Raw genomic sequence first — 25,982 nt, 5'->3', positions numbered from 1 at the left:
ATATCAGGTTATTTAATAGAACGCATTTCAATCAGCTAATTCTGTCACCCCATGTGTGATGCCTACCTTTCAGTCTTTCTAGGAGATCGATTTGTCCGGATGAATCGGTAGAGTCTTCTTCAATGCTTCCCTGTATGTGTTTCAGCACCTCCTGAAATACAGGAAAAACAATCGGTTTTAATGTATTGTTTGAAAACACACAACCGCGAATAAGAGCACTGAACAACATCTAGGTGCACACACACACACTTCCAAAGGAAAGAACAGCAATGTTCTTTTAGTTTAGAAAAAAATAACATTTAAGCCACAAAAACAAAGTTAAAGTCCATTCACACCTGAAAAAAGTCAAGCCAAACCTACTGACTCACTGCAGTGCAAAATAGAATGTTTGCCTCAACCCCCCCCCCACCATCCCATTCCAGAGACAAGGAACCGGTGGTTTGTCATGCTGCCTGATGGACAGGGTGGAACAGTGAGAGGAAAAACATCCAACCACCGGCTTTGATGTACCATCAAAAACCGAATCAAATTAAATTTGTCACATGAGCCGAATACAACTGGTTCAGACTTTACCGTGAAATGCTTGCTTATGAGCCCTTCACAACGATGCAGTTTAAAAACCATCATTTAAAAAAATGGTGACGCAAGAGGAATAAAATATACAAGAATGGAGCTATAGGCCTCCCGAGTGGCGCAGTGGTCTAAGGCACATCACAGTGCTAGCTGTGCCACTAGGGATCCTGGTTCGAGTCCAGGCTCTGTCTCAGTGGTCTAAGGCACATCACAGTGCTAGCTGTGCCACTAGGGATCCTGGTTCGAGTCCAGGCTCTGTCTCAGTGGTCTAAGGCACATCACAGTGCTAGCTGTGCCACTAGGGATCCTGGTTCGAGTCCAGGCACTGTCGCAGCCGGGCGTGACCGGGAGACCCATGGGGCAGCGCACAATTGGCCCAGCGTCGTCCGGGTTAGGGGAGGGTTTGGCCGGCCGGGATGTCCTTGTCACATCACGCTCTAGCGACTCCTTGTGCCGGGCCTGGCGCATGCACGGTGACAAGGTCGCCAGGTGTACAATGTTTTCTCTGACACATTGGTGCGGCTGGCTTTCTGGTTCAGCGGGCATTGTGTCAAGAAGCAGTGCAGCTTGGCTGAGTCATGTTTCGGAGGACGCACGGCTCTCGACCTTCACCTCTCCCGAGTCCGTACGGGAGTTGCAGCAATGGGACAAAACTAACTACCAAATGGATACCACGAAATTGGGGAGAAAGCTTACTTTTTTTTTATTTATTTTTTATCCAGTACTGTATTGTAGGTTGGACCCTAAGTCTCTCTGTTCCTAAAGAGCATGCCACTAATGGCTTTCTAAGAACTGACCCCTTGAGGGCATCAGTAACTTTGCCCTGAAGGGAGAGACGCTTTCTTTAGACTTGATATTGTTCTCAGTGTACTCTACTCTTCAGTCAACCAATGACATTGCTATCCTTGAGCACTTTTTCTCCTCCTATGGACATCATCTCCCATCCTTTCAGATAAGGTCTCTACATAGTCGTATATGCATCTTAATCTTTAGCCTTTTCACAGGCAACCAACCCAAAGACATGCAGTAGCAATACATTGTTAGCTGTAGGCCCACATCCACAAATGCAAAAAAATAACTTGGTATATAGTGGGAAAAGCAGCCTAGTTAGGACATTACACCATTAAAATGACCAATCTCAAAATGGAACTCTGAACACACTTGAACTAATATACAACACATTATGAAGATCTTACAGATCTTCTGTAAGAAGATCTATGGTTTGTTTAACTACGTGTCCTGTCCATAATCAGTTAACCGCTCAGCTCTACAAAACATGACTGGAAGAAGTTCATGAACTTGATTAGCCTATTGAAACTGGCTTGTTGCAGGAGGACTAATACTTACCACAATGAACGTACAACGGTGACAGAGTGAAGGGTGGAAAGGCATACTTCCGGAGGAGAATAATAAATCCAGCGTTAAAACTAGGCCTATAATCGGAAGGATACAGCATAGCGAACGAGAGGCTGGATATGATCATGTCCATATAGCTCAGGAATCCCAGAGTACAGTACTACCGCTGTAGCAGCAGTGTAGTCTCCACAGCAGGCAGAATCCTTCAACCAATCTGGACTTTATATTAACTGCAAATTTGTACTGTGGGTCATTAAATCAAAAGTTAGTTAAAAAGTATTACCAGGTTGAACAGTTCGTTAGCTTATGTTATTTTTCAAGTGGAATAGAAAGAGTAGTCTCCTGTCCTCCAGTGAGTCCGAGAGGAGAGCGAAGCATCGGAGCGATGTCCGACGACACAATATCCGGCGACAACACGGCTCCCGCTCAGAAAACAGAACAGGGTTTTCCTTCCACCCTGCCTGTCCCGTCTCAGTCAGTCAGAGACCAGGGGCCATCAAGAGGCTACGTCCATACAGCTGCTTCCCCTTAGATTGAAGGGTTACTCACAACGTAACCAACGCATGACCCGGACGGTCACAGTGTCCGCCAACATCTACCCTGTGACCTCTGACCCTAGCCCATGCATCGATGAGCAGGCTGAAAGGGGGTTAGACGGGAGGGCTGGACGGCAGGAAACAAAAACACACAGCCCTGACTGTGTGATGCGCTCTCTCTCTCCCTCGCTCTGTAAAGCATGTGTGACGTCTAGACACACCACACAACGGCTGCATTATCAGGCTGGGATCATATGATAAAGAGCCCCTCATTCTATTCACAGCAGTTCCAGGCCAAACCACTCCTCTATTCAACCATCAGGGGTGACGGACATGTTGTTGCTAACGTGAATAGAATACAGCTCATTTATAACGTAGACTACTAGCTGACCGTAAATTCAAGACCAAGAGGAGAATCCATATAGATTGATCTGGACTATAAAAAGACCTATAAAACAAATAACCATGGGGTCATTGAGAGTAAATGTAGGAAAGTACAAAACACTACAAATCAAGTCTGAACTTACTTCAATTAGTTGGATAACCAAATAAAAAAGGAAAGTTAACCTTGAAGCTGCCACATCCATACCAAGTCAAGTTGTCAACTCTCGTTAAATTATATTTTTAGTCAACTGCTGTCCAAGTCTCAGAATTCTGGATCGGTTTGTTCAATCCGAAATGGGAAAATGGACACACTCTTCCCCAATAAACAAATTTAACAGAGAGACCGGCTAGAATACCAGTGTTTCGCTGCAGTGTTTGAGTGTCCTGCATACCCTTCACACACACACACACACTAGAGACAGGCTTTAAAATGGTCATCCAATACTCCTAGTAACTCAAATCAATGCTGTAAAAGTACCCATCTGCAGAGCCAAAACCCACCCAGCATGCCAGGGTCTCTCATTCTCATCAGGCTCCGGTTTCATCTGAGCCGGGCTCCCATGAGGCCCTGGAGTTTGGTTGTTGGTTGGCCTGTGAGCCCGGTTGGGGGGGGGGGGGGTGAACCATGCTATGTCCGGTTTTTGTACTGCACTCTGACTGGAAAAAGATAGACAGTCCTTGAGAATGCAATATTTTTGTTGTTGTTATGCATGTGGTGTGTAATAAGAAAAAAAAAACAAGCATTGAGGGAAGGCAGGCCTGGAGGGTTTAAATTAGAACACTAATGTGTGAAGTAACCTTACTAACTAGGCTGTGCTTAACGAGAGACCCAGAACACCACAGATTCCTGTTGGGTAGTTTTAGTATGATAGTCCACCAGAAATAAGAGTTCTCAAAATAGAAAAAAGCATGGTAGAAATATAGGAAAAAGGGGTGTTCTGTTTTGTTCAAAAGCTATTAATTGATTGGAAACCCTTAATTTCCATGTCTGAAACTACTTGATTAAACTTTTCTGCTAAACAAAGTGGATTCCTAAAAAACTTAGGAGATTCAGGGCCCCAAATATTTTACACTTATGTAAGTAGCCAGGTCTGAACTTTTCACAATAATATAAAGTTCCAAGATATGCGTTAAGTAGAAACCTTAAATCATAACCTGTCTGTTCTGAGAACTAAGTCTGTTTCAACACTCCCAGTGGCAGTATTACACTATTATGTTGTGGAATGAGCCACTAGTATGGATCCCACAAAAGGCCATTTCAATTTCCCTAGTAACTTCTTATGAAAAAACTTTACCAGAAACTTGAGATATCAAATGCAAAAATGTCACTTTATAGCATCCCTTTCCACATACAGGATGGAATGACTGGATTTATAGAGGTTTAGTGCTCATCTAAAGCTGTAGGGTTTATGTTAGAACTGGGTTACATAAGATGCAAGTACAATTCAATGTGTCTTCGTGCGTGTGTGAGCGCGCGAGCTCGTAAACATCATTATTGAACTGAAATGGAGCTCTTGTTGTGCTGTGTGTAATTGGCTTGGTGTGTAGGAGAGAGGAAGCCTGCTCAGTGCTCATTGATGGAGATGCTGTTGTTCATGCTCTCCTCTGGTCTCCCTGCAGCTGTGAGCCTGTGACAGCCTGTATGCGTCCCAAATGGCACCCCATTCCCTATATAGTGCACCCTATGGGCCCTGGTCAAAAGTAGTGCACTATAAAAGGGAAACATTGCGCCATTTGGGACGCAGACCCTGAGCCCCGAGGAGAGAGGAAATGTCTGGATGTCGGAACTGAGAGAGGCGCATTCATCAGATACAATGAGAGGAAGGGAGAGAGACGCTAAAAAAAGACAGCTTTTCCCGACGTGCAGAGGGAAGGGAGCGTCTCAGAGCGAGCAGTGTGTGTGTGTGTGTGTGTGTGTGTGTGTGTGTGTGTGTGTGTGTGAGCGAGCAGCCTACGTCGATCTAAACGTGCCAGAGGGAGATATGGTTTCTGATGAATATGAGATTGATTAGCACAAAGGGAAAAGGCGGACTGTCTTTAAATCTCATCCATTAGTCATAAACAATATCATTATTCACCCCCTGAATAATCTCATTATTTATGATTAATCTTTTATGATCTCAACATAATCAGTTCTCCCCTGTAAGGAATACTAACAGGCCATATTTCTACAAGATAGGCCTAATAATTCTCACTTGGTTGCAAATGATAACCCTTCCCCCTATTTAGACTACATAGAAACATTGCATTACAGTACTTTAGAGTTTATTCTTACTTAGGCTACCATTAACCAACAAAACAGCCCACTTACGATAAGCATTAAGATAAACTCTATTTAGTAAGCATTGCAGGATGCAGGAGCCTAACCTCCAACACTATAGTTCACAGTCCAGGAAGAATTTCTCAACAATACAGGTCAACACAATGGATGGCGTCGTTGCACCAAAGGCAGAAATTATACTTGAATATATTTTTTAAATCATTCTCTCTCCTTAAAGAGTTAAGCTAGTGCCAGAGAAATCCCTAAGCCAAACCCAGGCTTGTTCTGTATCTGCAGCAGCACAAAGGGGTGTGAAACAGCCACCTCCCTCCAGCATGAAATATCAGACTGCAGAGTAGCAGGTAGCCTAGCCCTAGGCTTACTAAACTGACTGAGTTGGCAGGTTTTCCATTTGAGCCAGAGCGGATGCAGAGGCAGAGCAGAGCTGATGGGGTGTATTGTTAATAGATAGCTTAGCAGCAGTGCTGAATGTGCCAGTCTAAGGGTAGAACCGGCAGACCCCCCCCCCCACGCACCCAAAAGTGAGACTGAGGCAAACCTCAAACCCAGCTCCAAACCTACTGAGATAAAGGATGCATAATCAGTGTTAGGCTACTCACAGAGTAGGACTCTCCTCAGACAAGGGCAGAGCAGACCACCTCATTTAAAATGCCCAAAAGTGAGAGAGAAACCTCAACCAGCTCCAATGCTACTGGAATATGAACAGTCTTAATGTGTCAGTGTTACTCACATTAAGACTCTCCCCAGAAATGACTAATACTGACTAAGTCTGCACCAAACATATACCTCACCCAGTCCCAACACGCTGTGAGTCCTTCCACGGTGACACTCATTCCCTCATTACCAGGAAACACTCTACAAAAGCAACTAGGCATTTTAATAGATCAGAGTATCAACCCCTAGCCCATATCCCCTAGGCATTTTAATAGATCAGACAGGATTACATTGGATAGGTGTAAGCAGTATGGCAACAATTCCACCTGGTCTATCAGACATCTAGATGGAGCTACCAGCCTATTACCATCCTGTCAGATCTACACAAAGGGTAGGCTAGGGGTTGATTTGTGATTGAGAGACGGATTTCCGGTCTCTTGTCCTTAGTTCCTGGGCTAATGAGTAGTACACTACATTCACTCGTACATTTAAGAAAGTAGTGCTCCCTAATGTGAGGTGGCACCACTCACTACCCAGGGGTGCATTGTGGAGTAGAAGACATTGACAGAGATAGTTGAGAACCCAAATGTTCCTGTGAGAACAGAAAAGCCCTAGGAGTTTAAATCACCTCCTGAAGCCTCAGCCTGCCAGGTCACATCATCCAATTAAAGCAGCGGCACCTAGCAGGCTGGTACATTCAACCCCTCTGTGTGTGTGTGTGTGTGTGTGTGTGTGTGTGTGTGTGTGTGTGTGTGTGTGTGTGTGTGTGTGTGTGTGTGTGTGTGTGTGTGAGAGCGAGATTCCGCAGCCTAGCAGCTCTTCTCATGAACAGAGTCCAAGACCGTGTCTGAAAATGTCACTAACTGCCAAATCGCTCCTTCCTCAGTCCTTGTTTCCTCAATTCCTATGAAAATGCATTGGAGGAGAAGATCCAAGGGGCCTCCCTCAACCCCCCATTTTCCTATAAGATTTGAGAGGAATTGAGAAAACGAGGACGACAGCTAATAACGTTTTCAGAGACAGACCGACTCTGGGCTGCAGATAGGGAGATTGAAGCTGAGGGGCTAATTCGAGTGACAATACAGGGGAATGTGTCGGGAGAGCGAGAGGCCTGTGAAGGGGTTTTGTGAGACTGTCGACAGGATGAGGAGGATATATTTATTTCTGTCTTGGATACTAGTTAACATTATCTATCCATGCTACATCATGGGGTCTTCCTCGGTAGCTAGGCCTATATTGAGAGGGGGCGGATTAGAGAGTCTAAATTCTTTCTAAACTTCAGCAGAGCACTCAACCCTAACACCTTACTTCATGCATATTGGTTGTTCAAAGCTGGAAGACAGACTATGTTCTAAGATCTTGCCTAAGGAAATATCCCACTGCTGTGCTTGATGTAGCCTACTGAGTGAAGCAGTAACTGGGACAAACACAGCAACGACTGTAGCGTGAGGCAGCTTGATGTACAAGTACACCCCATGGACAGGACGCCTTACCCCAGATCTCTCTCCTTAATGCGGAGTGCCCATTTTTACAGTCTTTGGTATGACTCAGCCAGGGATTGAAATCACACCCTTCCAGTCTCAGGGTGGACACTAAGGCCACTGAGTTGGTACAAGCATTTGAGTGAAGAGGAAAAGCTGGCTTGTGTTCAGTAGACATGAAACAGAAACGCTTTGTCTGTACTTCTCCAATAAGAAAAGTCAGTTTACATAGCAAAATGTTTTGCTACATGTGCCATAATTAACACGACCTTTGACCCAATGTGCCATAATGAACACGACCTTCGACCCAGGGTTCTTAGTGTACCATAGAAGAGGTCTGATTACCTTCATATTGGAGGCTTCCGTCTCCAGTTTGGTCAAGTGGTTGGAGTTGTCCTCAAGCTCTTGTCGAAGGTTGGAGTTCTCCATCTTCAGTGCCTCCACTTGCTTCAGCAGCTGATCATAAGACGCTGCAGCCATCTTGGACTACCTCTTGACCTAAGGACAAGGACACATTAACAACGGTTAATAAGGTTGAATCAACTCCTACTAGCACTGGAAAATTTCCCATAAAAACAGACAGACCGCCTCAATCACAATTAATCTGGAAGCCTACATTTGATTGATGGATATAATTAAGCTAGGCTACATTATGGTCAGTGGTGAAAGTGTCCATAACACAATGTCAATTAGTATCCAGCTCTTCATAGAAAATGGGCTTTAAAAAGCCTTGATACATTCATAGCACCATTTCCTCTACCATTACATTGGCAAATTACAGTTCAGCAATGGTTATAAGAATTAAAACCTTTTTCAATCAGAGAGGCAGGACTTAAGACGAGTCCAGTTGCTCAAGGGCCAAAGCAAGTCACATTAAAACAAAAAGCAGCACACAAGATTTTATGAAAAACGGTTGAGAATAAGATCTGGAGAATAAGAGTTGTAAATGTCTTACATGGCTTTATGTTTAGAGCAATTCACACACAGGTTTTAAAAACATTAGGCTTGTGAATAATTCACGCCTGGGCAGATTTTACAAGCCGTGTCAGTGGTTGGACTAGCTTTACTGTATTGATTTTGATCAGACAAACGGTTGTTGGAAGAAGTGGATCATCGTAATTACGATAACAGTTCAATAATAGCGTAGTTATTAGCCTGCATTTTAGCAAAAAATATTGAGAAACATTAATTTGGTTTAGATGCAAGAACAAAAAGAGGATTAAATGCAAGGTCCAATTTTTCCAAGTCTCCAGCTGACATGGAAGCCCAGTCCACCACTGTGAAGCTACAGCCAGAGCACAACGGTGCCATAGCATCTCTTGCCATACCACCTGTCAAATGGTTCATGGCCAACTACCACGATATCCCTCCACTGAAATTTCAATGCACATGGCATTGTCTAAACACCACAAAATCCAATAGATTTTAACCTTATATTTTCAATATTAACCACATCCTACAACACTGATAATCCATATCATGTTCACTGACCACATCTGTACAATTTAAGCCTAGGCCAAAATGGGCACGGTTTACACTATACTCCTTGTTAATGCAACTAAAAATCTATGCTATCTACTGCAACCAACATTTGCAAGGACCATACCACAGAGACTGTGCATTGCATCTACTATGAGTAGGGCAGGCCGTGGTTTACTAATGTGTTAACTTGGGTTTCTCTGAGAGCAGCTGAGAAGAGAGGATCTAGAAGACAGAAATGTAGTCAACCAGCTAAGGGAACACCATTACTCACGCAACACAGAGCCCCCTACAGCCCTGTGAAGACAACTCTACATGACAGAGGGACACTCGTTCGTCTTGCTGAGGAAAAGTTTTTATTTTTAGATCATCCATCATGGAGAGGGTAGGTGGCAAGCAAACGGGGATGAGTAGTAACTGGATCACAGAGGTGGAAAATGTATCACTCTTTGGTTACCAAATGATCAGTGAGTGACATGTTAAATATCAGCAAAGGCCTTGGCATGAAGGCTTACTCTTTGGAACTCTTTAGCAATGCTACCACTATAGCAGACTCCGGCACGAGCATACAGACCTAACTAACCTTAACAGTGGCTTATATTATCCCCTGGTCGACATTGACTAATCGATCAACTTCACAGTGCAATATTAGTAATTCAGAACCATGATATTGGTTTGTTTGACACAATGTCCTGGTTCCCTAGACTAGAGTAACATTTGTTTGCCAAAGATTCAATGAAGCGCCAAACGAATTCAGTGAGTCAATTAGGCTGGGTTGATTGGGCAGTGAGTCTGTCCCAAAATGTCAATACTGCCCTCACTAGGCTGGATCCTATACACAGGATGGGTAGAGAACAACACTCGCAGCATTCCAGAACCACCCTGTGAGTTCTGTCAATGCACTGTCTAAAGAACACATAATATATCAGGGTTCTACATCCATTGATGCAAAGGGGTAACCAAAATTGGATCGGGGATGTGTATTTTTTTTTTAAAGGTTATTTTATGGATACACTGCCACTTCATGCATTCACATTACAGAGAACTGCAGAAGGTGAGCCAAAAGACAAGCCCCTGTTGGCAGATGCAGACTGAAGTAGTTCAATTGGCAGCCATTTTGGAGATTCAATTCTAGCCTACGCCATAAGAGAGAGAGCTTATCATCACCATCATTTATCAGCCAGCGTCTACAACTGCTGACTATGAAGAGGGATGGGATACAGAATGAGGTTGCAATGCTACAATGATCATTGTACTGTGCCCCAGTGTAATATCAACATAAATTCTATAGTTTATAGTAAAATATGGCTGTTATAGATATCTGGCAGGAAGGTAGGCTACAGTTACACAAATTGTATTAAAAATTACACAAGCCCGTAGGCCTATATCAGTTTCATAATTGCATTATCAATTACGTCAACATCCACATCAGTTCATAATCGTATTATCAGTTAGACCCATCTGCATGAGCTCCCTGTCATCACCACACCATTTCCGTATTAGGCTACTTCTCCTGCCCCTTACTGTACAGTTTTAACCTATATTTCACAAAATGAATTTCCTCCAGATATTAGACTAATGCGCTGTTATTTTAATTAGGCTAGTAGACAACATTGATCGCTCTTCCTCGGTCATTCACTAGTGTGCAATAAACGTAGGCTAGGTCATGGATGAAAACAAAACGTTTTTTTAGTACAAATAGATTCAACTGATACAATGTGTAGGCTGTAACTGTACAATACAATGTGTAGGCTGTAACTTCGCTCTGGATAAGAGCGTCTGCTAAATGACTTAAATGTAAAATGTAACTGTACAATACACACAAAGCTTGCAGGTAAAAATTTTTTTTTTTAAATAATCTAGAATCTTACCATGTCCTCTCCCTCTGCATCATGTAGCTATACACCCACAGAACTCAGCCCACTAAAAATCAGTCAGTAATATCTCTAGATAGAGAAAACAAAGCAACACAACATTGAACAAAGCAAACCGCTACTGGCACCATATAGGCTAAACCTGTCAAATATTGCCTACAAAAGGGTTTGAACGGGGCGCGAGCGAGAAGAAACACGAAGGGGGAATGAACAAATGAATGAAAAGAACAACAGAGCAGGGGCTGAGAAAGAAGAGGACTGCATCCTTTTTCTACCTCATGAATATTGCATCAATGTTCTCAAAATACATCCTCCCCTTAAATTGGCTAATTCTGAGTATCCATTTTGCAGGTTGATGCTTCCTGGTGCATTAAAATGTATAATGAAAATGACAAATCCTCCTTGTGTCCAATTCTCTAAATTAACATCTTCCTCTCTCGAAAATGAGGATTCCATCTTGACACGATAAAACAACCAGGCAGGCGCTCACATTTACCTTACGTCTGGCAGTGAACGTAGCACTGCACTGGATGGATGAGGCTTTTTGTGAATCTGTGAAAGGGTGTGTGTGAGAGAGAGAGACACACACTAGGGATGGAGACCCCCCCTCAGCAGATAGCTAAACCAGAAAAACCCCAGCAGTCAGCTGCTGAGCGACAAATGCCCTTCCCTTGACACCACAAAGAAAAAGTAGGCAGACAGTGGTGTGAGCTCACACACACATACACAACCCAACTAACCCAGCCCTTCACAGCACAATACAACCAGGGATTAACCAATGACGACTTCAACAGACGACACAGCCACTGTCAGACTGACCCCATAGCAACCCTACAGTGTCCAAAGAAAGACAGCGTCGCACAGTCACAATGACACATCTGCTTTGTTGGAGCATAACCGGTAGCTAGGCTAATCAGAAGTCTCTCCCTCTCTCCCTCCAAAAGGCTTAGCGGATACGCCTCGCTATTCACACAAACACACCATTATTCCCCCTGGAGCTCCCTGCCTGCCCCTAATCCCCATTAACAGACAGAATTTTAAAAAACGTCTCAATTTTTGTCCGTTGTAGAAAGGAGAAGTGGGGGTCTTTTCAATAATTGACAAAGCAAAACCTTACCCCATTTCGATAGCAGTGACAGTGTCCATCCCATCTCCTTCTCAAATGTGTCCGATGCTGAAAGCACATCCAGCCAGCAACCGGTCACATGACCACTCGGTACAGCCAATCGCCTGGCAGCGAGGATCAGGCAGGGACAGCCCTGTTCTGCTGTTTCCGTGGCTGGTTCTGCAGTGACCGATGCTGGCTGGCTTCCAGCTCTGTGGCACAGCTGCTTCTCCCAGCCGACTCAATTAGGGCTCTTATAAAGCGGTGAGGAGGAGTCTACCGTGTCCGGATGGGAATTCACAATTTTCTGGACTCAGGTTCAAGCAAATATCATTTTAAGCTTTTTTTTTACTGTTGAAAATGACATCTGATTTCAGGGTAGTATGTCAAGTTGCTCTCCTTAAATATAAGTCTTCTATTTGTTTCTGAATTGTTTAAATCAAATATTTCCCCTGCCGGCTCCTGATATCAGGGCATAAAAACTACAATCAGTCTCCTGAATTAGCCTAGTGCGCATACGTGCGCCCAGCTGGTGCACATGCGCACTAGGCCCAAACTCTTTTCCCCTGGCTAAACTAGCTGGCTAGATGAACTATGCTAGTTTTCGTCCCCATTACCAAACTTCATAAATACTCGACCCTCAGCTCCAAAACTCCTTTGCTGGTTATACAATAAATCTGTAACTTAGAAATTTGATGGAAAGAAACTTACTTAAACAATGTATTGATTTATTGTTTGGTTGAATAGTTTGACTGGTTCGAGATATCTGTTGTAAGATGACAGTGTCAAAGGATATCATTGCTACTTAACTAGGGCTGTCCCCAACAACAAAAGAATCTTGGTCGAAATCTTTCGACCAAACGATTGGTACACATTTTTTTAAATGTGTATTTTTCCCATATATATAGACCTATGTGTTTTAATAAAATCAACTGTATGCACTGAGCTTGTCTGATGCTTTAAGTGCACTGTTTGATTAAATAATTAAGACACAAATGACTAAGAGTGAGTCTGACCGCAATTGATTTGATTGTGTCAGACGGGGCTCAGACTTGTTGCACTATGTTAAAAAGTGCCTGTGTGACTAGCACCCATTGTCTTTCTCTCCTCTCTGCTGCAGCGACCACCACAGAACATCAAGTGTTTATCGCGCTGTCCGTGTTGCTGAAGCTGTAACATAATTACAGCCATTTCTGACTGAAAAGTTCTGTTATCGAAATCTCTCATTTGTTTAGGGAAAGAAAACATTCCCTCAACCCTTGCTCTCTTTACGCGGCACATGTATGCATCGCAATCCATGCACGTGACCAATGGGGCCTGACTTAGTCAATCATAATCACATCAAATTGGTTACAACAAACTCAGAACACTAACAGCATAATGGATGCAGAGGACGTGACAAATAAACTTGAAACAGGGGAATGTTTACTGGTTGCTCAGGACGGAAAGTGGAATAAAGTGTGTGTAAAAAAAAAAATGGATTAGTTGTGGAACCTACTGGCGATCAAAGAATGTAAATACCAAATAAATGATAAGCATACCAGTGTTACAAAAATGTTTTTTGTAAAGCCTTTATTACAGCAAAGACTAAAAACAGTTGAATGCAATTGCTGACATGGAACGCTTTATTTATTGTTTAGGCTAATTATTCTAGGGTCGCTTTGTTATGTTAAAACTACAAATGCAACATGAGCTGAAAAAAAACTAATTTTCCACACACAAAGCTTAATTCTCTAAAATGTTGTGCACAAATGTGATTACATCCCTGTTAGTGAGCATTTTTTCCTTTGCCAAGATAATCAATCCACCTAACAGGTGTGGCATATCAAGAAGCTGATAAAACAGCATGGTCATTACACAGGTGCACCTTGTACTGGGGACAATAACAGGCCACTTTAAAATGTGCAGTTGTGTCACACAGCACAATGCCACAGATGTTGAGGGAGTGTGTAATTGGCATGCCGACTGCAATAATGTACACCAGAGCTGTTGCCATAAAATGTAATATTCAATTCTCTTCCATAAGCTGCCTGCAACTTCATTTTTAGAGAATTTGGTAGTACGTCCAACCGGCCTCACAACAACACGTGTAACCACGCCAGCCCAGGACCTACACATCCGGCTTCTTCACCTGCGGGATCGTCTGAGGGGGGGGGGGGGGGGTTGCTGAGGAGCACTCTGTCTCTAATATTGCCCTTTTGTTGGGAAAAACTCATTCTGATTGCCTGGGCCTATGCCCACCCGCTTGGCTCCATGGGATATGTAGTGATTCTGCCAACACAGCCAGATATGTACGCTGTCTTGTACCGGTAACTTTTTTTCAACTGTATCATATTTGTTGATTAAAATCAGACTTTATTAATATAAATGAGTAATCCAGGAATGTCGTGAGAAAACTCGAGAAAATCTGAGAGCCCTGAAGGTCACACCATTGACCGGATTGCAGGGGGCGGAGGTTAAGAGGGCACCACACACCTGAAAGCAACACAAAAATAACCCCCAGAGAATCAATAGTGACAAACACAAATATGGGGCGAACACCCAGGACCAAAACCAAACACTGATATAACAATCTGCACAATTGGGTTAACCCTCCCTTATTTTTTATTTCACCTTTATTTAACCAGGTAGGCCAGTTGAGAACAACTGTGACCTTACGCTAATAGGAGATTTGCGTATTAGCTTAGTCAGCCTGTTAGACAAAGGATCTCATCATAAACTTGAAATAAACCCTGTTTAAACAAATTAGCCTAGTGTTGCCCGGAAATAAACAGACAAATAAAAACATCTGCAAAGTTGAATCGTAAAGAACAGCCTAAGAACTAAAAGAACACACAATTATAGATAGCTCTGTCTTATTGACGTGGATGTCGATTAAGGCAGCCCCGCACCTCTCTGATTCAGAGGGGGGTTAAATGTGGAAGACATTTCCGTTGAAAGCATTCAGTTGTACAACTGACTAGGTATCCCCCCTTTCCCTTATTGACCACCTAACTGCTAGCTAGCCAGTTAATATAACTTCTCCCCCCCGAAATGTTAGCTAACTAAGTTAGCCATGTTATGAATAACACTCATCTGCTGTTGACATCAGGATACGATGAGAGCACTAGTTAGCTCCAAAAATGGTTAGTAACTTTGGCTGCATGCTGACAGTGATTAGACATCCAGGTGCTAGCTACACTACAAGCATTTTACCAGGTTCCCTTGAAGCAACTGTAATGACAGTCCACCACAACATACCCGAGAGTCTCCTGATTAGCAACAGGTAGTCTGTTTCATTTTATTGTGTATTAAAAACAGTTTGAGATCATTGTGAGGGGGATTTTGCCGGTGGTTGAACGGGGAATAGGGCTTCCCGGGAAAATGTTGTCTGAGGTAACCAAGGGGGGTGGGACTTAGCCAAGTGTCAATTGACACCTGAGTAAATAAATAAATTTACAATAAATACTTGACATAGCATAGGCCTACATAATTGGTTGTGAGACAGAGTCAGAGTGAAAGCATTGACTGACTGCCTGGAAGGAACCCACTAGCTAGCGTGGAAGTCAAACACATTCCCCAGTGAGATCTAATTCCATAACAATAGCAACCCCATAGATACCCATCATGTGAGTGGAGGAGCACAGAGAGAATACTGGATGTCCTGGCCTTCACAGCAGGACCTGGGTTCAGGAGTCTTTTCCTGTCAGGAGGAGCTCATATTCCAACCAAGCAGAAAATAGTACTAAAGTGTTTAGGTTATAGACTGATGCTGTTATAGGATTAGGGCTATAGCCAGATGTTCTACGGGGCTCTACAGTGCAACCATTTTACTCGCATATGCGCATAAATATTTAGCTGGGTGACCTGACATGTTTATTTTGCAACACCCGTGTGCCTAGAAAAATTTAAGATTCTAGCTTTAATACAATATATTTTTCCATTGTGTTGCTACGTTTTTCATTGTGTGGCTACATTTTTCAACTTACGAGATCTTCAATTTCTTGTCCATTTCTGGCATGGAATAGCCTTCATTTCTCAGAACAAGAATAGACTGTCGAGTTTCAGAAGAAAGATCTTTGTTTCTGACCATTTTGAGCCTGTAATCGAACCCACAAATGCTGATGCTCCAGATCCTCAACTAGACCAAAGGCCAGTTTTAATGCTTCTTTAAAATCAGCATAACAGTTTTCAGCTGTGCTAACATAAGTGCAAAATGGTTTATAATGATCAATTAGCATTTTAAAATGATCAACTTGGATTAGCTAACACAACATTGGAACACAGGAGTGATGGTTGCTGATAATGGGCCTCTGTAGGCCTATGTAGATATTCTATTATTATTATTTTTATATCAATAACAAATCTGCCGTTTACAGCTACAATAGCCATTTACAACATTAACAATGTCTACACTATTTCTGATCAATTTTATGTTATTTTAAGGCAAAGAATTTGTTTTCTTTCAAAAACAAGGACATTTCTAAGTGACCAAACGTTTTGAACGATAGAGTAATTGTCTCCTCCATCTTGGATTCACAGCGCCACAGTACCATTGTTGACTATATTTGCCTACTCAATTAAAAACCTGACAAATAAAAGACATCTGAATGAGCTTCTTGTTAGTGTTAAATCATACTCATCTCTCTCCCTCTCAATGGTTGCCCTGTATCACCACGCAACAGAGAACAACGGGAAAATGAAAACGTATTTCTAAATGCAGGTTTTTTCATGCAAATGAAGACTGTGAAAGAGCCAGGGGAAGCCAGACCTTGGCAGCCAAGGACCCTTGGACCGCGTCCCAAACGGCACCCTAGTTCCTATATAGTGCATTAAATTCGACCAGAGACAATGCCCCCGTAGTGAATAAAGTGCCATTTGGGACACCGTCTTGTTGGCTGGCCTGGTCCCCTCTCTCATTGTTGGTGTTGTCCTTAGTATAATTCTCACACAATCCTTTGCCTATGTGTGGGAAACATTTTTCATCAACTTAGCTCAATTCAAGGCAACAAGCTAAAGATATACCATAGAGAGACCAAACACTGACAGTCCTCCAACCCAGTCAACGCAATAGTGGGGTACCCAACGGGAATAATATACATGAGTTTTCTATCAACATGGAAAGAGCAATGCAATAAAAACACTATCCCAGAATAATTTGTGGGTGTCTGTGGTCACCAAAAAAGATGAGACAGGAGAACATGGGAACGCGGGGCGGCAGGTAGCCTAGTGGTTAGAGCATTGGACTAGTAACGAAAGGTTGCTAGATCGAATCCCTGAGCTGCCAAGGTAAAAATCTGTCTTTCTGCCCCTGAACAAGGCAGATTAACCCATTATTCCTAGGCCGTCATTGTAAATAAGAATTTGTTCTTTTTTTATTTCACCTTTATTTAACCAGGTAGGTCAGTTGAGAACAAGTTCTCATTTAAAACTGCGACCTGGCCAAGATAAAGCAAAGCAGTGCGACACAAACACAGTTACACGTGGGATAAACAAACGTAGTCAATAACACAATAGAAAAATCTGTATACAGTGTATGCAAATGAAGTAAGAAGGTAAGGCAATAAATAGGCCAATAGTGGCGAAGTAATTACAATTTAGCAATTAACACTGGAGTGATAGATGTGCAGATGAGGATGTGCAAGTAGAAATACTTGAATACTGCAAAAGAGTAGAAAAACAAAAACAAATATGGGATGAGGTAGGTAGTTGGTTGGATGGGCTATTTACAGATGGACTGTGTACAGCTGCAGCGATTGGTAAGCTGCTCTGACAGCTGATGCTTAAAGTTAGTGAGGGAGATATGTCTCCAACTTCAGTGATTTTTGTAATTCGTTCCAGTCATTGGCTCAGCAGAGAACTGGAAGGAAAGGCAGCCAAATTAGGTGTTGGATTTGGGGATGACCAGTGAAATATACCTGCTGGAGTGCGTGCTACGGGTGGGCGTTGCTATGGTGACCAGTGAGCTGAGATAAGGCGGAGCTTTACCTAGCAAAAACGTATAGATGACCTGGAGCCAGTGGGTTTGGCGTCAAATACGTAGAGAGGACCAGCCAACGAGAGCGTACAGGTCGCAGTGGTTGGTAGCATATGGGGCTTTGGTGACAAAACGGATGGCACTGATAGACTACATCCAATTTGATGAGTAGAGTGTTGGAGGCTATTTTGTAAATGATATCACCGAAGTCAAGGATCGGTAGGAGTCAGTTTTACGAGGGTATGTTTGGTAGCATGAGTGAAGGAGGCTTTGTTGCGAAATAGGAAGACGATTCTAGATTTAATTTTGGATTGGAGGTGCTTAATATTAGTCTGGAAGGAGAGTTTACAGTCTAGCCAGACACCTAGGTATTATAGTTGTCCACAAATTCTAAGTCAGAACCGTCCAGAGTAGTGATGCTAGACGGGCAGGCGGGTGCGGGCAGCGATCAGTTGAAGAGCATGCATTTCATTTTACTAGCATTTAAGAGCAGTTGGAGTCCGCGGAAGGAGTGTTGTTTGGCATTGAAGCTCGTCTGTAGGTTTGTTAACACAGTGTCCAAAGGGCCAGAAGTATACAGAATGGTGTCATCTGCATAGAGATGGGATCAAAGAATCACCCGCAGCAAGAGTGACATCATTGATATATACAGAGAAAAGAGTTGGCCCGAGAATTGAACTCTGTGGCACCTCCATAGAGACTGCCAGAGGTCCGGACAACAGGCCCTCCGATTTGACACACTGAACTCTGAGAAGTAGTTAGTGAACCAGGCGAGGCAGTCATTAGAGAAACCAAGGCTGTTGAGTCTGCCGATAAGAATACGGTGATAGAGAGTCGAAAGCCTTGGCCAGGTCGATAAAGACTGCTGCACAGTACTGTCTTTTATCGATGGCGGTTATGATATCGTTTAGGATCTTGAGCGTGGCTGAGGTGCACCCGTGCCCAGCTCCGAAAACAAATTGCATAGTTACGGTAGGATTCTAAGTGGTCAGTGATCTGTTTGTTCACTTGGTTTTCAAAGACTTAAGAAAGGCAGGGCAGGATGGATATAGGTCTGTAACAGTTAACACTTAACTGACTTGCCTGGTTAAATAAATAAAAATATTTTAAAAATGTGTGGCTGTATTTGATGTAACCACAAAGGTTACCAGATGGTGCAAAGAATTGCAAAATTGGAGGGACCGGTAGAATATAATGCTGTCTCACATAGGCTGCAACTCAGTCTTTGGGCCCCCCACACATATGTTCATTTCCACCACACCTGATGCAACTAGTCAAAAGGAATCAGGTGTGCTGGTGGTGGAATTTAACAAATATGTGGAATGGGCTGGCTGGGGGTTTCCAAAGACCTCTGTTGGGAAACACTGGGCTACAGAAGGCTAGACAAGCAAGTGCATGATGTTGTAGACAACTGAGCAGAAAAACAACAGTATCTTGTTGTTATATTCCTGTAGAGTAGCCCATAATGTAAAGTTGTTTACAACTCCAATGTTCAGCTGCCTACTGAAACATAAAAATACTTTCACAACATCCTAGCGCCTGATCAATAACAGTGTACGTGGCTAATTTGTCACACAAAGGGTTTGTTTAAGCAATGCAATACAACCTACTGGATACAAAGTAGCAAGCCAAACTTGATGGAACGTAAAGTAGCTGTAGCGATTGTAATATTTTAGTTAGCAAGTTCTTCGTACATTAGTAAACTTTGTAACAAGCTCGTGATACATGAAAACGCTCAATTACTTTACTACACGGGACGCTGCACGGTTATTTTAAAACAACTTTGACGTCCATAATTTATGTGTAAGAAAGTAACTAACATAACGTTTCTTTAAAGTGCTGGCAGCTTGCCCCAAAAAAGTGTCGTCCTCTTCTTTATTACATTTCCGATAGCTAGCAGTAGCCTGGGATAATTGTAGGCTACCTATCATAAACTAGCACGCAAGCTAAAGGAAGTTCATGCCAGCTCATTTCCATAGCCATGCTCAAAATAGTTGACATGAGTTCGTGTCCTACTCAGTTGAAAAGGTCTACCGGAGGTACTTGCATTGCCAGATAAATGTGTTTTCTTCCAGTCAAAACAGGCTACTTTGTAGCTAACGTGTAGTAGATTGCTCGCTAAAAAGCTAACGTTAGCTAGCTCGCGAGCTAACATTTAGCTAAGGTAAATTATCTTACCTGTAACGTTATCAACATTCGCTCCTATTTGCACCGAGTACTTTATAGTGTATTCCAGGGTGAAATTCACTATCAAAACCTCGAATCTAACTTCATACGGGGGTCCATTCCTATACTTTGAAATGTTACAGTCTTCAAGACTCGAACTAAACTTTTTTCTATTGTGTCTCCCTCCGCTTTTTTTCTTTGTACTCTTGCTTCCTTCGTTACGCCATGTTGTCTCTACTGTCAGCTTGCGCGCATGCTTGATGATGATGCGCAAAGGGTATCCGCCCTCAGGCCGTGAGAAGAGAATGGTTGTGCTATCTGGGATCCTTGGGATGTCCCTACCCTTTTATTTTTTATAAAAAAAATATTTAACTAGGCAAGTCAGTTAGAACAAATTCTTATTTACAATGACGGCCCAAACTGGGCCAATTGTGCGCCACCCTGTGGGACTCCCTATCCCGGGTGGAATCGAACCAGGGTCTGTAGTGACGCCTCTAGCACTGAGATGCAGTGCTTTAACCACTGCGCCACCCAGGAGCCCCAATTCTAACCCTAAACCATAGTTTCGCAAACTCGGTTCTCGTGGCGTTTTTTCCCCCCCTAACACTACATAGTTGATTCAAATGATCAAAGCTTGATGATTACTTTATTATTTAAATCGGATGTGTAGTGCTAGGGCAAAAACCGAAACGTGCACCCCTTAGTGTGCGAGGGCCGAATTTAGGAAACCCTGCCTTAACCCCCTACCAAAGTACAGGGCGGTGCCTCTGGAATTTAAACACTGACTGAGTGAGCAGATTGTACTCCTATTAGAGAGATTGTGAGAAAGACAGTTCCTCAGTTCAGGGTTCTCTAATGTTGATTAGAGATTAACAATGTTTGCAATTCTGTGCCATGTCACTCAACTATGATTAAACAATTAACTGTCCATTTACCATATACAATGTAAATGTGGTCTGGAAGTAATAAACATTAATACAATGGCATCAATACTAAAATAAGGCACATTCATTTAGCAATAACAAACCAAGATATACAGCTCTCATCTATAATAATCCAATAACTGAAACGAAAATACAAGTAGCTAGCAACATCAAACTAGCCAGCTAACAATGTTAGATAGCTAGCATAAAAAACTAGATACATAATGCTGTAATAATTACAAAAATATTCTTAAACCATTGACAACTTCATCAGTTAAATATGAGGCAAAAAACAAATACCATACTTACAGTTCTGGTATTTACACACAGTGATGAATACATTGGTTAGAAAGGAATAATGTCCAAAAACTGAGATTTGTGTTCACAGCAGTAGGTGGCGAGCTGCACTTGGTAATGAACCGAACACTCTGCAAGCTTGTGATAGCTGTGACATCATCCCTGAGTTCTTAAAGGGACAGGCTTTCATACGCAGCCTCCCCAAATGTCTGCTAAGACATTCTAATCAGAGGGAAAGTCTGTTATAGGTAGCAGGTACTTCTGCGTCCTCATCAAGGATGGCTGGGAGCTGCACCAGCCAGGCTACTGGTTGTAGGTAAATCCAACCCTTGACTTGAATAGCAGCAGTCCTAATGCGTTCATCAGCTCCAGGGTAAGTATGAGTCCCCTTCCCAACAGGCCAGAGAGCTCGTGGGAGCTGAGGGTCCACGATGAGAACCACTTGATCCACAATAAGTTCCTTTCCACCCTTCCTCCACTTCTGTCTTTCCTGTAGACTTGGCAGGTAGTGACGAACAAGCTGGGACTAAAAGTGATGGGCAAATACTTGGCTATGCCTCCAGTGGCGTTTTCCTAGGATGTTACTGGAGTCATACAAAGCCTGAGGAAGAGATGCGTTGCAGTGTCCAATGAGTAGGAAGCTTGGTGTGACGGGATCTGGGTCCACGACATCAGAGGAGATTTACCCGAGTGGTTTTGTGTTCAATAGTCCCTCCACTTTCATAAGCACAGTGCGGAGCATAGTTTCAGTGACGGTCTGTTAGTTAAATATGACCTTGAGAGCAGTCTTCACTGCTCTGTCAGGCGCGCTTGGCGGGTTGAACCGGAATGTTATCCTCTGTTTGGCCAACTGTTCCTTCAGGTGGGGGTGCCATGGCTTTGAAGGCCTATCGCAGTTATCGTTCTCCAACTATTGTCCGAAAGGAGCTTGAAAGGCTTCCCTCGACGCACAAAGAAGCATCTTAGAGACATCAGGAAGGCATCGGCATCCAGACTCTCCAGGAGGTCCAGGTGGATGCAGCGGCTGGTCTTGCATTTGTAGACTACTCCCCATCTCTTTTTGTTGCGATGCCCGATTTTTATTTTGAATGATCTGAAACAATCCACTACGGTAGAGTAGAAGGGTGGTTTGTACAGTCACAGAAGAGCAGGAAGAAAGTCTGCCATCTTAGGAACTTCAGGTTTGGCTCTACATGTTTGGCATTGAAAACAGGCGTGCTGAAAATTCCAGATGGCCTCCATTCCACGCAGAATCCAGTATCTACGATGCAGTTCTGACAGAACCCTCACTGGACCGGGGTGAAGGAGAGTCTCGGCGAAATCTTGAATGAGCAGCTTGGTCAGCGGATGATGTGGAAGGTGCATAGCAAGGTGCATAGCATCCATCTCCAGGTGCTCTGCTCTGCACAGTCTACTGCCAACTCTGAGGAGTCCTGAATCGTACTCAGGAAACAAGGGACCCAGATGACTGTTAGAAGGTATAGACCTGAGGGCACTGACCTCTTCGGGAAACAATTCCATCTGAGCTTGCTTCAGGATGAGATTCTCTGCGGCTATGTATTCTGCTGCTTCACTGGGGGAAATAGAGAGTGGATTGGCCACCCCATATAGGGATCTAGTTGCAGAAGGCTAATTTCTTCAGTTTGCTGTCGTCAGGCTCTGGGTCAGCAGAAGGCATTGAAGGCCATTGATCTTCTGAGTGTTGGAGGATCTCAGGGCCTTGGTGCCATCAATGCGGTTGGGCCAGCTCTTTCAAGGCCTTGCCCTCAGTGAAATCATCCGCCGGGTTATTCGCGGTATCCACATACCTCCAGTTAGCTTCATCCGTAAGGTTCTGAATCTCTGCAACACACTTTCCTAAAAATACCTTGTATCTACAAGATTCTGACTTGAGCCAATGAAGGACTGTGGTGGAATCGGACCACAGGCTGACTTGTCCGATGGGCAGAGTGAGTTCTGCTTGGAGGAAGCTGGCCAGCTGAGCTCTAGTGAGTGTGGCACTCGACTTCAAGCGTGGCATCGACAGCTGCTTCTTTGGCACAACGCGAGACCTGGCCAGAACGAAGGAGATGTGTACCTGCTTCTGGTCATCCACAGTCCGCATGTAGGCAACAGAGCCATATGCTCTCTCTGACGCATCACAGAATACTTGGAGGTCTCTGAATGACTTTTGTATGTCAGCATATTGTGGTGCGTAACTTCTGGGGAGGTCCATTTGCATCAGGTCAGGAATCTCTTGTTCTCAGCCAAGCCATCTGTCCAGCAGGCTCTAAGGCTGAATGGGGTTGTCCCAACCTATCTCTTCTTTCCACAGGTCCTGGACTAGTACCTTTGCTCGGGTTGCGAAAGGCACAATGTAGCCTAGCAGGTTGTATTGGCAGGTGAGCACACTGTAGATATTCCTCATTGTAGATTCGGAGAGCTCAACAGTGCAGTGCTTGTAGCCCAAGGAGTACGGTGCTTGCTGGTCTTGTTTTGATAGTCACCAGCTTCTCACTCACATAAGGAAAGGTATCGATCAGCCAAAGTTGCTCCATGTTTCTGAAGAGCTTAACGGAAGGAGAAATGGTAGTAGTGAGCAGGCACTGTTGTTCAGCTGGTGCTGTGTGGACAAAGCAAGTAGGGTCTTGCAGGGACCAGCCGAGTTCAGTGTGGCCAGAGATGTGTTCACCAGGTGGGCTTGTACACACTGCCTGTATGGGTATAGGGAGGTGAGGCATGTCAGAACCAATCAGCAGCAACGGTTGAGGGTGGTCCACTGGTGGCAAAGGCAGCTTACAGAGGTGGTTGTATCGCCTTTGGGGGACAAATCAAAGGTAACTAAGGTGCCTTGCAGTCGCACAATGTCTTGTCAAAATCTCCTGAGGGTCTTAGGCTCAGAAGTAAGGTTTAGTTGTTGAACAGCCTGTGGCAGGATGATGCTATGCTCCAAGCCATCGTTGAGCACGGCGCATGGCTCCAGGGCTCGGTGTCCATTGCATCAGCAGTAGGACTTTCACGACCTTCATTACTTTCGCCAATCGGTTAGGTCTGTCCAGGTACACCTTGGCCGTCGGGGCACTCACCATCCATGCCAGGTGGCGGAGAAGGCCTCGGTTGGTGCCATCTGTCCCAGATATGGTGCTGCTGGATAGGGATAGGGCATGCCTAAGCCTGGATGGAAGCCTGGTGCTGCTGGAGCTGGATAAAGCATGCGTTGTCTCTAGCTGATGTTGTAGGTCATTGAACTCTGTGAGCGTCATTCTTTCCTCCAACATCACTGCTTGGAGGTCTGATAGGTCTGAGAAGCGGCTCATCGATGAGTGGGCACTATATCTGGAGCTGGTAGCTCTCCTCTGATCGGATGTCTGCTCGACTTCTCCTTCGTCCTAATGAGGGTGGTGCCTGAGTTGTGGCTAGGCATTGTTCCTGGTGAGGGAGATATTCAACAGCAAAATCATCCAGGTGAGCTGGGGGGATGTCTCTCTCTGTGAATGGGGTCACACGGATGGGTCAGGTGTGTCCATATGTGTTGGATCCATATCTTCGGGTTGTTTACTCAATCCAACTGTGAAGGATCATGAAGTGGAGGGCGGTGCCTCTGGAATTTAAACACTGATTGAGTAGGTGAAGTTATGGAGATTGCACTCCTATTAGAGAGATGGTGAGAGAGACAGTTCAGGGTTCTTTAATGTTGATTGGAAATTAATGTTTGCAAATCTGTGCCATGTCACTAAGCTTTGATTATTCAATTAACTGTCCATTTATCCTTGCAAGATGTGGTCTGGAAATAATAAACATGAATACAATGGCGTTAATACTAAGATAAGGCGCGTCTTTTTCCCAACGCAGTTAAGCCAAAACTGTTTCAGTATGATATGTTGGATAAAGGAATAAAGACAGACACCAATGTCAAGTTCAATAGCCTTGTTCATGCATTGTACAAATACCTACACGCGGAGTCCGGGGAACAGTCCGGCTAGTCGATTACCTATCAACTATACTCCGTAACAAAAACCACACCCAGTTATTCAGAGGGGCGTTCTACTACGCTCCCATTGGCTAGCTAGAGTTGTCTCACTCACAGGCAATCAGCTCAGAGACAGTGACCCTCCAAGGTAAGGATAGAGAGTGTCATTTAACAATTAGCTGCCTACCGTAATGCAGGCCTATTATTATCATGTTTGCCCATACAGTGGGGCAAAAAAGTATTTAGTCAGCCACCAATTGTGCAAGTTCTCCCACTTAAAAAGATGAGAGAGGCCTGTAATTTTCATCATAGGTACACTTCAACTATGACAGACAACATGAGAAAAAAAATTCCAGAAAATCACATTGTAGGATTTTTTATGAATTTATTTGCAAATTATGTTGGAAAATAAGTATTTGGTCAATAACAAAAGTTTATCTCAATACTTTGTTATATACCCTTTGTTGGCAATGACAGAGGTCAAACGTTTTCTGTAAGTCTTCACAAGGTTTTCACACACTGTTGCTGGTATTTTGGCCCATTCCTCCATGCAGATCTCCTCTAGAGCACTGATGTTTTGGGGCTGTTGCTGGGCAACACGGACTTTCAACTCCCTCCAAAGATTTTCTATGGGGTTGAGATCTGGAGACTGGCTAGGCCACTCCAGGACCTTGAAATGCTTCTTACGAACCCACTCCTTCGTTGCCCGGGCGGTGTGTTTGGGATCATTGTCATGCTGAAAGACCCAGCCACGTTTCATCTTCAATGCCCTTGCTGATAGAAGGAGGTTTTCACTCAAAATCTCACGATACATGGCCCCATTCATTCTTTCCTTTACACGGATCAGTCGTCCTGGTCCCTTTGCAGAAAAACAGCCCCAAAACATGATGTTTCCACCCCCATGCTTCACAGTAGGTATGGTGTTCTTTGGATGCAACTCAGCATTCTTTGTCCTCCAAACACGACGA

General features: G+C 43.7%; 1 protein-coding gene across 8 annotated transcripts in view; it reads right to left on the bottom strand.

Moving 5' to 3' along the window:
* Nucleotides 1-20,081, bottom strand: part of apc (APC regulator of WNT signaling pathway) — a 45,159-nt gene extending 25,078 nt beyond the window's left edge. For 2 of the 8 annotated variants that reach the window (XM_071373763.1, XM_071374343.1), the window contains exons 1-3: nucleotides 19,858-20,080; nucleotides 7,611-7,763; nucleotides 67-151 (exon numbers count right to left, since the gene is read on the bottom strand). In XM_071373763.1, coding sequence (XP_071229864.1) covers nucleotides 67-151; nucleotides 7,611-7,745 — 220 coding nt within the window. In that variant the 5' untranslated portion in view covers nucleotides 7,746-7,763; nucleotides 19,858-20,080. Of the gene's footprint in view, nucleotides 1-66; nucleotides 152-7,610; nucleotides 7,764-10,615; nucleotides 10,833-10,893; nucleotides 11,076-11,114; nucleotides 11,132-11,735; nucleotides 11,841-19,857 lie in introns of those variants that run through there. The other 6 variants (XM_071373839.1, XM_071374094.1, XM_071374005.1 and 3 more) reach the window with 6 other exon arrangements.
* Nucleotides 20,082-25,982: the final 5,901 nt, after the last annotated feature.

Source organism: Salvelinus alpinus, chromosome 1 (genome assembly GCF_045679555.1).
Source record: "Salvelinus alpinus chromosome 1, SLU_Salpinus.1, whole genome shotgun sequence".
In the NCBI taxonomy this organism is placed as follows: domain Eukaryota; kingdom Metazoa; phylum Chordata; class Actinopteri; order Salmoniformes; family Salmonidae; genus Salvelinus; species Salvelinus alpinus.
Note: the sequence above shows the minus strand (reverse complement) of the source record. Positions and strands in the feature narration are given on the sequence as shown.